The following is a 13,519-nucleotide window of genomic DNA, read 5'->3' on the forward strand; positions in this document are numbered from 1 at the left end:
TTATAGCAGCAATGTCCACAATAGCCAAACTATGGAAAGAACCTAGATGTCCATCAACAGATGAATGGATCAAGAAGATGTGGTATATATACACAATGGAATACTATGCAGCCATCAAAAGAAACGAAATCTTGCCATTTGCGACAACACGGATGGAACTAGAGCGTATCATGCTTAGCGAAATAAGTCAAGCGGAGAAAGACAACTATCATATGATCTTCCTGATATGAGGGAGTGGTGATGCAACATGGGGGCTTAAGTGGGTAGGAGAAGAATCCATGAAACAAGATGGGATAGGGAGGGAGACAAACCATAAGTGACTCTTAATCTCAGGAAACAAACTGTGGGTTGCTGGGGGGAGGGGGGTTGGGAGAAGGGGGGTAGGGTTATGGACATTGGGGAGGTTATGTGCTTTTGGGTAAATTGGAAGGGGAGATGAACCATGAGAGACTATGGACTCTGAAAAACAATCTGAGGGGTTTGAAGTGGCGGGGGGGGTGGGAGGTTGGGATACCAGGTGGTGGGTATTATAGAGGGCACAGCTTGCATGGAGCACTGGGTGTGGTGAAAAAATAATGAATACTGTTTTTCTGAAAATAAATAAATTGGAAAAAAAAAAGAATTTTGTTGAAAGCTTATAAAATGTCTTTACACCAAGTTATATTGTCATTTACATAAACTGACTCATGCAAAGCTATCTTATTTTTTAACTGGAAAACATACAGAAAAAAAATCTTAGAATTAAAACACACATACATAACATTTTTATCATCTTAATTTTTAATAAAATTTGTAATCACTAAACCTAATTTTTTAATAAAATTAGGAATCTTGTTTTGTTATCAGTTGTAATTTTTTCCCTAGAAGTACTTTATGGGCTTGACTTAGCTCTGGCCTAGTTTTACAGGCAAACTCTAGGATCCTAGTTTATTGTCTTTAAAATAAGAGATAAGAGGAGCTTGGGTGGCTCAGTGGATTAAGCATATGACTCTTGATTTTGGCTGAGGTCATGATGTCAGAGTTGTAAGATTGAGCCCCACCTCTTGCTCCATGCTCAGCAGGGAATCTGCTGGAGATTCTCTCTCTTTGCCCCACCTGCCCCCACTTAATGCTCTTTTCCCCCTCTCTCAAATAAAAAAGTAAATATATATATATATTTTTAAAGATTTTATTTAGTATTTGGCAGACAGAGATTTCAAGTAGGTGGAGAGGCAGGCAGAGAGAGAGAAGAGGAAGCAGACTTCCCTACTGAGCAGAGAGCTCGATGCGGGGTTTATGCCCAAGACCCTGGGATCATGACCCACGCTGAAGGCAGAGGCTTTAACCCACTGAGCCACCCAGGTGCCCCTAAAAAAGTAAATCTTAAAAAAAAAGAGAGAGAGATAAAACACTAATAAAGGAACCAGCCACTGCAGCAAACTAGATGCTATTACAGAGTGGTCTCACCTTCCTCTGGTGACCTTCTGTAGAACCTTCATTCCCATCAGGCTGCAGGACTTTCCTTCCAACTGTTGGTCCTTCAAGATGGTGACCTCAGAGTGCACTTCACTAAACATTCCATAGGCATCTTGCACAAGAAGGCAGCCTCTACAAAAAAGTATTAACATATTTTTAGAAGACAGTTTTTGAGTCATTACAGAGGGCAGGATTTCCTTCTCCCTCACTAGAAATCCATTGTAATCATCTTCCTGAATGGGTAAATCAGAGTAAAGGAAGTTGAACTCAAATATGCACTTTTAGATTTGTACTTACAGGTGTTTGGATCACTATCCACAAGATAACAGAAGGAAATGGAACTCTCTTTTAGCATAAAACAAAAGCCTAAGCCAAATGTGGTTTAAAAGCACACAAAGAAGATCATCCTTTTAAATAAAATATATTACCACTGCCCAAAGATTATCCTCTCTCCCCATTTTTATCCTGTTATAACAGGAAATATTTCTATTTCATATGGATGCTCAATACTGATAAAAGCTTCAGTGGAACATTATGAGAACAATAATAAGGGGCTTTCCCTGAGAAGGTACATATTTACAGACATGCATACCCCACAGGATAAAAACCAGCTTCCCTGCTGGCAGCAACACAGACATGACAGATATCCAGTGACATGACAGCATTCCCCCCAACCTTTAAGTTCAAAGGGTAGTACATATTAAAACCTATTTAAGACTGAATTTCCAATCCTCTCATTTCATAATTCAGGTAAACGAAGTCTTATTTATTATGAAATGACACATTCTCAAAAAATATTTACTGAAACCTGTAGTAAATAACACCACCAAATAGACTGTGAGGAACAAAACTATTTTATTTTATTATTATTATTATTATTAATTTATTTTTTATTTAATTTCAGCATAACAGTATTCATTATTTTTTCACCATACCCAGTGCTCCATGCAATCCATGCCCTCTATAATAACCAGTATGTTAAAGATAAGGGTGTAGGGGTGCCTGGGTGGCTCAGTGGGTCAGACTCTGCCTTCAGCTGGGGTGATGATCTCAGAGTCCTGGGATCGAGCTCCACATCAGGCTCTCTGCTCTGTGGGGAGCCTGCTTCCCCCCTCTCTCTCTCTGCCTGCCTCTCTGCCTACTTGTGATCTCTGTCTATCAAATAAATAAATAAACATCTAAAAAAAAGAGATAAGGATGTATAGTAAAGTACATGCTGGGAAAGAAGAAATAACAAATGACAAATGATGAACAAAGGAATGCTAAATCAGAAGCAATGAACTTTCTTTTCTTTTCTTTTTTTTAAAAGATTTTATTTACTTATTTGTCAGAGAGTGCATGCACAGCAGGGGGAGCGGTAGCCAGAGGGAGAAGCAGACTCTCTGCTGATTGAAGAGCCTGATGTGGTACTCTGTTCCAGGACTCTGAGAGATCATGACCTGAGCAGAAGGCAGATGCTTAACTGACTGAGACACCTAGGTGGCCATGAAACAATGAACTTTAAATAATGCTTAGAACTGGACTTCCTAATTAATCCTCCCAGGTTCATAGGGCCCTCCCTGATTTACAACAGAGGCAAAGGTAAACCTTGTCTGAAGGAAATCACATTTAATTTAATCATTAGTTGTCATGGAGTAAAATAAAATAAACATGTGCCTGAATAAAAATATCTAGTACAGGGGACCCTGGGTGGCTTAGTTGGTTAAGTGTATGCTTTCAGCTCAGGTCGTGATACCAAGGTCCTGGGATCACGCCCCATGTTGGGCTCCCTACTCGCAGGAAGTCTGCTTGTCCCTCTCCCACTGTCTCTCCTCACTGGTCATGTTCTCTCTCTCTCAAATAATTAAATAAAATCTTCAAAAACAAATCAGTAGTATAAGAAAACAATTTACTATGTAGGAAGAGTAAAAAACAAAACAATAGACCTCCCTAGGATTTGACATATTAGAATTAAAAGATATGAAATATGGAATAATTATTTTAAAAAGGTAAAATCACAAAGATATAAATAAAACAAAAAGATATACAACATTACTTGGGAGATTTGAAGAATGAAATAGAACTTTCAAAAAGGAAACACTACATTTTTGAAATAAAGAAGTTATTAAATAGGTGTAAACAAATGGTTACATGCACCTGAAGAGTGTGTATCTGTGAACTGGGTTATAAATTTGAATAAATTACCTAGAATGCATGTTGAGAGCTGAGATAAAAAACATGAGAGAAAAGAGAAGTACAGAGGATAGAATGAGAAAGTGTAACATTTGTCTAATAGGAATTTCAGAAGAACAAACAGGAAGGAGAAGCAACGATTCTCACATTTAGGAACTGCAAATTTTCTCCCCAAATGATGAAAGAAATAAATCCAAATATACAGGAATAGAAACAAGTACCAAGCAGGACGACTAAAAGGAAAGCCTTCCTAAGACACATACTGTAATAAAACTAGAGAATGTCAAACACAATGAGAAGATTCTAAAAGCAAGAATGGTGAAAAGACCATCTGTGGAATAAAAATTTGATTTACATCAGCCTCCTAAAAAGAAATGAATGAAGCCAGACAATAGAGAAATATTTTCAGAATTCTGGAAGCCATTTCAAAACTATGTACCAGCAAAACAATATTTCATGAATGATGGTAAAATATAGGCATTTTTTAGATAAAGAAACATGATGCACATTTTCCACCTACAGAGCCTGAAATATTTACTACTTATTAAGATAATTACAGAAATAATTTCTAAATTATGCATTTTAGGAAGAAGGAAAATATACTGGGAAAAAGGTCTAAGATAAAAGGACTACTGAACATCAATATAAACAAATCAAAACAGACACAGGATAACACCACCACCAATAATATCAATTAATGAAGGGGTTGCTGAAAAACTGGAAATGGAGAGCAAGTAGGTCAATGGGGGTGATGAAGTTCAAATGGTCCCAAGTGCTTGTATCACTTAGAGTTAGATGAAAATTTAAAACTAGACTTCACTGAGTATTTACATCTAGTAAAATTTCAAGGATAACCACTGAAAGAATAGAAATAGGGTGTATAACTTCCAAATAACTAGATGGAGAAAAAAAAAATGGAATGAGAAATATGGGCAAAAACAAAAAACTCCAAGAAAAAGCACAAGAAAGGGGCAGAGAGATGTAAGCTAATAAGTTTGATGGTAGACACAAATCTATGTACATTTGAAATGGAATAAAAATGATTTAAACTTGACAATTAATAGGCAGAGTTTGTCATGTTCAGTTTGAAGGAAGAAAAAGAAAAAAATGATGTTGACAGGAAACTATCTAAAACAGAGAAAGGTTCAAAGAGCGAAAAAAATGTTTTAGGCAAATATTAATCAAAAGAAGGCTGTGAAGTGGTTTTGAGACTACACTAAATAGATTCTAGGAGAGAAAGGATTATTAAGGGTAAAGAGGTCACTAATATTGATTTTTTAAAAGCTTAATTTTTCATAAAGATGTATAATTCTAAAACTGTATGCTCTCAGCCTTGAAATACATGAAGTTTAAACTGACAAAACTACAGAGAGAAGATAACAAATCCAACATTATTGTGGGAGATTTCAACCCATCCCTGCCAAGTTGTTAAGTCAATCTAAGGAAAAAATTAGTAAGGATTTGAAAAACTTGCACATACCTAATAAGTTTGATTTGTTGGCTAGGCAATTAGAAAAACTGCCCACAATTAGAGAATGTGCATTCTCAAGTACACATAGGACATTTATAAAATCTGACCAGACACTGGGCCTTAAGGCAGGACTGAATGAATTTCAAAGAATCAGTATTGTATGGGACACACTGTATATCTACAACATAATTAAATGAGAAATCTAACAAAAAATGTATACTTTGGAAAATCCTCCATTTAAAAATTTTACAACATCCTTTTCAACTCATGGGTCAAATATGAAATCATAGCAGAAAAGAGACAGTATTTTGAACTAGTTGATAAAAATACCACATGTCAAAATTTATGGATTACAATGATACCTTAGGGAACTTGTAGTCTTGAATATAGTAAAACATGATCACTTTTTCTTTTGTATATAGATCTTTAAATTAGTTTTTTATGTACTTATCATAAATTCTACACCTCAGCCAATTACTAAAATATTCCTTCAGGGTGCTGAACCTCACATGCACTGTGCCTTGAAGAGGCTCTCCTGGAGCCTTTGCTTCACTCCAGTCTGGACTGGTTAGCACAGCAGTCATCCTAGGATATCTTATCAGAAAATCTGAGGGATTTACTTTGCTGCTTTAGTATGTTGGAGCTCCTATTTTTCATATCCTATATATTCCTTTCTTAATTGACTTCAAGTTAGTAGCTCACATCTTCTAGCTCCCTAAACGGGGAATTAGGAGCTAAAATCTTTGAACCCATTCATGAAATTGTCAATAATCTACCCTCAAAGTTTATGGGCAGTTTGGCTGGGTACAGATTTCTAGATTGGAAATAATTTTTCTATTCCAAATCCAATACTGTTTTTTGTCTTCCTCCTTTCTCTCCAGGAGCTGAGCTTTGTTCTAGTTCCCAGGGCACTGACATTGCATGGTGATATTCCTTGGTACAGATCTGTTTCTATGCACAAGTAATATCCTTGGTGGGTCCTTTCACAGTGGAATCATGTCTACTCTGTCATTTCATTGATACTTCATCTCCTTTTTTTCTCTTCTTTAATTCTGGTTATTGGACATACTGGACCAGTTCTTTAAGTTTACTAACTTTTCTCTCCTATTTTCCACTAATTCTGTCAGTTCCCTCAGCTTTGTCTTCCAATGCTTCTAATTAGGTTTTTCATATTATCTACTTTTCATATGTTAAACTTCTAAGAGTTCTTTTTTAAGCTCTGAAAGATGTTTTCTTTCCCATTAGTGTCCAATTTTGTTTTATGGCTGCAGTATCTGTAACTTCATTTAAGAAGTTTTCTTCTGGCCCCTGCTATCTGTTCCCATTTAAGAACAGAGCTCTAACAAGCTTCCTGGACTCTCCCAATGGGTAGGAGGAGGAACCCATCAACCATGAACAACACATGGGTAAATAGGCTGGGCCACTTTATGGCTGGGGAATCTCAGATGTTAGTATCTTTACATCTCTTGATAAGGAAATTGCTCAGGAAAGCCTAAGTTTCTTGGCATTCCACTATATGTTGGGGTAAGGGAGGAATGACCACTCAACAGTGTGGAGTAGTGAATAGGACATGATCAATTCCTAGACAGACTTGCAACTAATCATCTCCCCTCCCCTTTCCTCCCTCCTTCCCTCTCACCCTCCTCTCATCCTTTCTTTCCTTCCTTCCTTCCTCTCTCCCTCCCTTTCCTTTTTCTTCCTTTTCTCTTTTTCTTTTTCTTTTTTTACTAGAGAAAGAGAATCTTAAGCTGGGTGTGGAGTCTGAGACTGGGCTTAATATCACCACTGTGAGATCATGACCTGAGCCAAAATAAAGAGTTGGTCACTTAACCAATTGAGCTACCCAGATGCCCCTGTTTTTTCTTTTCTTTTTTTTTTGTCCTTTTCATCTGTTATCATAGGTAGTAGGAAAACTGGACATGCAAAAAAGAAAAAAAATCCTTAATTGTTATCTCAAATTATACACAAAATTTAACTTGAAATAGATCACAGACCCAAACAGAAAACTAAAACTTGAGAAGAAAACACAGGAAAAAAATTATTGCAACCTTGGGGTAAGTAAAAAATTAATTATTTTGAAATTATCAAAATTGAAACTTTTGCTCTTCAAAAGATGCCATTAGGAAAATGAATAGGCAAAGCACAAACTAGGAGAACATATTTACTAAATATACATGTGACAAAGGACTTGTATTTAGATTACATAAAGAACTATAGAACTTATAATTGATAATAATAAAAATAATGATATCCTATATAAGAACAAAAAGACAAATAATCCTATCAAAAATATGGATTAAAGATATAAAACATCACAAATTCCATTTCTATTAATTTCTTGACTAGTTAAATCCATAGGGACAGAACACAGAATGATGGTTGCTAGGGGGTAGGTGGGGCAGAAATAAGGAGCAACTGTTTCTATATATGGGATTTCCTTTTGGACGAAAATATTTTGGAACTAGAAGGAAGTAGTGATTACATAAGACCATAAGTTTTTTTTTTCCAATTTATTTATTTTCAGAAAAACAGTATTCATTATTTTTTCACCACACCCAGTGCTCCATGCAAGCTGTGCCCTCTATAATACCCACCACCTGGTACCCCAACCTCCCACCCCCCCGCCACTTCAAACCTCTCAGATGGGATAGGGAGGGAGACAAACCATAAGACCATAAGTTTTATATTATGTGAATCTCATTTCATTGTAAAACAAAATGGATGAAAGATATGAATAAACATTTCATCAAAGAAGATGCACATGTGGCCAATAAACACATAGAAAGATGCACAACACCGTTAGTCATAAGGGAAATGCAAGTTAAAATCACAATGAAAAACCACTACACATATACTGGAAAGGGTGAAATAAAGAAGGCTGATGGTATCAAGTTTTGTTCAGGATACGGAAGAAATGAAACTATCAGATTTTAGGTGGAAATGTGCATGTTATAGCCACTTTAGAAAAAACTTTGGCAATTTCTAATAAAGTTAGACATATACTTATCATATGGCTAGTCATTCTACTCCAGGATTTTTCCAAAAGAAGTAAAATCATATGTCCACACAAAAACTTACAGACAGATGTCTATAGTAGCTTTATTAAATAATAGCCCAGGGCACATGGGTGGCTCATTTGGTTAAGCCTCTGCCTTCAGGTCAGGTTATGATCCCAGGGTCCTGGAATTGAGTCCTTCATTGGGCTCCCTGCAGCAAGCAGTCTGCTCCTCCCTCCTCCAGTCTACCTGCCACTCCCCCAGCTTGTTCTTTCTTTATCAAATAAATAAACAAAATCTTAAAAAAAATAATAGCCCCAAACTGGAAACAAGACAAATGTTCAGTAATAGCTGAATAGATAAGTAAATTGTGATATGCACTTACAGTGGAATACTACTCAGCAGTGAAAAGGAACAAACTCTGACATACAGATGACTCTTGAAAACATAGTGCTAAGTAGAAAAAAAAAATGAAAAGTATATAAAAGGCAAAGTAAATCCACAGTAATAGCAAGCAGATCTGTAGTTGCCTGCAACGGGAGCCCGGAGAGAGTGACAGCAGAGGGCATAGGAAATTTTGGGGGGCTATAGAAATAATCTATGTCTTCACTGTGGTGGGTATTAGGTAGTAAATACATTTGTTAAAACCTGCTGCTTAAATGGGTGCATTTTATTGTATGTATGTAAACTGTATTGCAAGTAAATTATGTAAAAAAACCATAAAAGCATAGAAATATAAAAAAAAAAGCTTGTAAAAAGACCTTCAAAAAGTTGTTTAAAGAAAAAAGGGTGGGGTACCTCGGTGACTTAGTCAGTTGGGACTCCCACTCTTGATTTTTGGCTCAGGTCATGGTCTCAGGGTTCCGGGACTGAGACCCACGTAGGGCTCTGCACTTAGTGTGGAGTCTGTTTGAGACTCTCTCTCCCTCTCCTTCTGCTCCTTCCCTGCTTTCTCTCCAAATAAACAATTTTTTTAAAAATAATAAAGATAAAAGGGTATAGGAGATAACTTGAAGAAGATTCTACTCAATAAACATTGGATAATTATGGAGAAAAGATAGGAAAACTTATTGGTACCTCTGGCTCCAACTCAGTGTGCTAAAAACTGGCAAACAATGGGAAAGAATCAAATGCTTAAAAATCCATTAGAAAAATATTATGCTTTGCAAAGAGGCATTTCCTCTTGTCATTATACATGAACTTTGAAAGGAAAACTGATCATCTAAGCATGTTTTATTGCGCATCTTCAAAAAATATTGAAAACCACTTGCTTTTAGAGATAGTTGTTCTCAGAGTATGAAATTATGAATATATTTGGATATTTAAAAAAAGGAAAAATGCACTACTGATGTTTCATGAAACAAAACTTAAAATCTTTTCATGAAATCTTCTCCATTAGAAGGAGCCACATACAAACTACTAATTCCACCCGAAAAACATGAGGGTTAAAACTGCTCCCATGTTCTCTATCTGAGCTACAGGAGGCTCTCAATAAATACTCCTTCCATGTTTGAGAGAATGAATGGGGCTCTGTTGTGAACACACAGCAAACTCGCATAATATCTAATTGCACAGTGTTCACAGAAATAGTCATTCATGTATTCACTCACATGAATGCATTCATTTGAAGCTCACTTGGGCTTATACTTTGTAGGATATTTAAAGAGGGAAAGTTTCAATTTAAAATATAATTGAGAAATAAAGCATTGAGCAACATTAACACCTAACCCTAATATAATGCATTATGGCTAATTATAGCATTCTCATATTATCTGTTTAACCCTTCAACTGAGGAAACTAGGCATTATTGTTAGGTGAGTAAAGCGAGGCTCAGAATGTTTAAAAAAACCAACCCAAGATAGTAAGGAGGGAACAGAATCATGTCTAAAGGTAAAGCAGTTGATTTGGTATTTTTGTGCTATCATATTGCATTACAGTAATCAGTTATATGAATGTAGAAGAAGACTGATTAATTTTGCAGAGTGGAGCTGGAGAAAGCATCCCAGAACAACTAGCATTCCAGTCTGCAAGGCAAGCACCATGAAGGCAACAAGGAATAAACTCATGACAAACTGCATGATGACCATAAAGTCCAGAATATCTAAATCTAATCTTTATTGAGGGCAATGATTTTCCCCAGTGCTAGGTCAAACTATTTAAAACATACATAAATTGTAACTAGTGTACAATGAGGCTACTTATCTAGAAGAACTTTATCCACTCTGTAACTTTCAAAAGATAAATTTATTTATTTATAGAGAGACAGGAGGGGAGGGACAGAGGAAAAGGGAGAGAGAGAATCTTATGCAGGCTCCATACCAGCACCAAGTCCAACGCATGGCTCGATCTCACAACCCTGAGATCATGACCTGAGCTGAAATCAAGAGTTGGACACTTAACTGACTTGATTCCCAGGTAACCCAAAAGATACTTTTAATGTTTGACAAGAATCATATTAGAATATTAAGGTCAGAATGTAAGGAATTCATGCTAAATTATCATTTTAAAGGCTGCTAATGTAATATAATGAAAAGGAAATACTCTTAAATTAAATCACTTGAAAACAATTTTATTAACTGTTCTATACTGTACGACTTTAGTCTGAACCCCAAGTGGGAAAGAATGAAAGAATACTCTTTCCTAATATTGTTCTATTTAAAGCAGTATGCCATGTGACAGCAAGATGAAAGTAAACATTTTTCTGTCGAATTTATAATGTCTTTTTTGGTCTACAGACCATTTCATATCATAACCTCTTGGAGGGAAGTACTTTAATGTTTTTCCTCAAAGGCCTATTTATCCCCTAGTTACTCCATTACCTGACTTGCCTCTCTGCTCCATGTCTAGTTAGGGAGGCTAAGGCAGAAGCTTGGGGAATCAAGGCTTCATTTCCTAAGGAGACAAACTCAGGCTGTCTGTAAGTGTGGTCTTGTACCAGCTCAATTAATGCCTGCTTGACTATACTGATGCATCCAGTGTTGTTTTTTGTAAGCATTATTGTTTGTTAATATATACAAAAGTCAAGATGACTCTAAAGGGAGGGAATTTTTGATATCCTGTGTTGAAAATGGAGAAATGAGGAATTAACTAGTACCTTTTCTTTTAATCTGTTATGATATTTGCCTTTATCTTAAATAACCAAGGAATGGTGCTCTTTTTTATTCTTTTGCCCTAGAGAAGAGATATTAATACTTTCTTTCTCCCTCTGTTCATGCCTGGCCACACACACTCTCCCACATTGTCCTGCTCACACAGCTGAAGCACAGTAGCTCAACAGCTCGGGCCTGAGATGGAGTCACTGTCCTCATTGGTTCAAATGAACTGGAACTGTGCCATTCAATAGACAGTCCAAACCAGAGTCAGCTCATAAGCAGCACACAAAGAATTCTACCCTCTTGTTGCTGCTTCCTGCTCAGCAAATACTACCTCCTACAGTCAGTGCTAGTGTGACAGGTCTGAACAGAAAAGGGTCCCCTGATAAACTTGTTTTTCCTGAATTGCCAGAGATGTTCCCCATAAATAACATCATATTCAAAGGAACACAAATGGTTTCTCAGGGAGGAAAGACATATCATGTTAGTAACTCTGGGATCCTGAAAAAGTTACTTACTGTATGAACTTGAATTTACTCGAGTATCTTAACATGGGAATAAAGGAAACTGAGAGGGCTGTTGTGAGCATTCAAGTAATGATATAGGATTCAGCACAGTGACTGGCACAAATCTTTCCTTTGTAGGGTCTTTAGGCCAATTTTATAATATATTTTCTCCATCGGGGTGCTTGGGTGGCTCAGTGGGTTAAAGCCTCTGCCTTCGGCTCAGGTCATGATCTCAGGGTCCTGGGATTGAACTCCGCGTCAGGCTCTCTGCTCGGCAGGGAGCCTGCTTCCTCCTCTCTCTCTGCCTGCCTCTCTGCCTACTTGCGATCTCTGTCTGTCAAATAAATAAATAAAATCTTTTAAAAAAATATTTTTGGGGCGCCTGGGTGGCTCAGTGGGTTAAGCCTCTGCCTTCGGCTCAGGTCATGATCTCAGGGGCCTGGGATTGAGCCCAGCATTGGGCTCTCTGCTCAGCAGGGAGCCTGCTTCCCCCCCCTCGCTCTGCCTGCCTCTCTGCCTACTTGTGATCTCTTTCTCTCTCTTTCAAATAAATAAATAAAATCTTAAAAAAAATAAAAAAATATTTTCTCCATATAGTTCTGAACATCTTTTGTTAGATTTATATCTAGCTCATTTACGACTTTGATATTTTCAATAGTTTTTTGTTTGTTGCTTTGTAGCTGGTGAGTAGAAATAACAGTTGACTTTAATATATTGAACTTTTGTAATCCATCACTTATTAAAATTATTTGTAATATTTTTGTGAAGTTTTACAAAACCATTTCATTTATGCATAATGACAACTTTGCTACAGCCTTCCCAATCCTTATTATTATTATTATTTTAAAAGATTTTATTTATTTATTTGACAGAGATCACAAGTAGGCAGAAGGGCAGGCTGAGAGAGAGGAGGAAGCAGGCTCCCCACTGAGCAGAGAGCCTGATGTGGGGCTCCATCCCAGGACCCTGGGATCATGATCTGAGCTGAAGGCAGAGGCTTTAACCACTGAGTCACCCAGGCACCCCATATTATTTTTTATTATTTATCTTTTCTGGCTGTACTATAGGACCTTCAGCACAATGCTGAAAAGAAACCAATGACACTGAGCATTCTTAGCCTGATTTTGAATAAAATTTCTTCAGTGTTTTACAATTAAGAATGATGCTTGCTGTAAGATTTTTTGGTTGATATCCTTCATCAAGTTCAACATTCTCAGTCTGCTGAAAAAAATTTTTAATAATGAATGAGTGCTGAACCTTATCAAATGCATTTTCCGCATCAATTGAAATGACTGTTTTTATCTCTGCAAAAGTTGTAAATGACAATTTCAGCTTTTTAAGTTATTTTTAAAAAGATTTAATTTATTTGAGAGAGAGAGAGAGCATAAACACGGAGGAGGGACAGAGGGAGAGGGAGAAGCAGACTCCCCACTGAGCAGGGTGCCTGACACGGGGCTGGATCCCAGGACTCTGCTATTATGACCTGAGCCGAAGGGTGAGTGACTGAGTCACCCAGCCACCTGTACAGTTTTTTAAGTTAGACAAGCTTCCTGAGATAAAGCCAAGATTCTATTTGCTACATTTTGTTTAGAAGTTTTCCATGTGATAATGAACTTTATTTTGCAAATTAGATTTGATTTTCTTTCTCATAGCAAGCCTATTTATAGTAGCTTTATACAATCAGTTGACACAGATTCTTTTTTTCTTTGAAAACTTTGTATAAGATTTGGGGCGCCTGGGTGGCTCAGTGGGTTAAGCCTTTGCCTTCAGTTCAGGTCATGATCTCAGGGTCCTGGGATTGAGCCTCGCATGGCGGGGGTGTCTCTG

At 37.0% G+C, this 13,519-nt stretch overlaps 1 protein-coding gene across 8 annotated transcripts in view; it reads right to left on the bottom strand.

Annotated features, from left to right (window-relative positions):
- Window positions 1-13,519, bottom strand: part of SPIDR (scaffold protein involved in DNA repair) — a 693,030-nt gene that overhangs the window by 75,656 nt on the left and 603,855 nt on the right. For all 8 annotated transcript variants that reach the window (XM_044245633.1, XM_044245631.1, XM_044245632.1 and 5 more), the window contains one exon: window positions 1,447-1,587. In XM_044245633.1, coding sequence (XP_044101568.1) covers window positions 1,447-1,587 — 141 coding nt within the window. The remainder of the gene's footprint in view (window positions 1-1,446; window positions 1,588-13,519) is intronic.

This window comes from Neovison vison, chromosome 4, assembly GCF_020171115.1.
Source record: "Neovison vison isolate M4711 chromosome 4, ASM_NN_V1, whole genome shotgun sequence".
NCBI lineage: Eukaryota > Metazoa > Chordata > Mammalia > Carnivora > Mustelidae > Neogale > Neogale vison.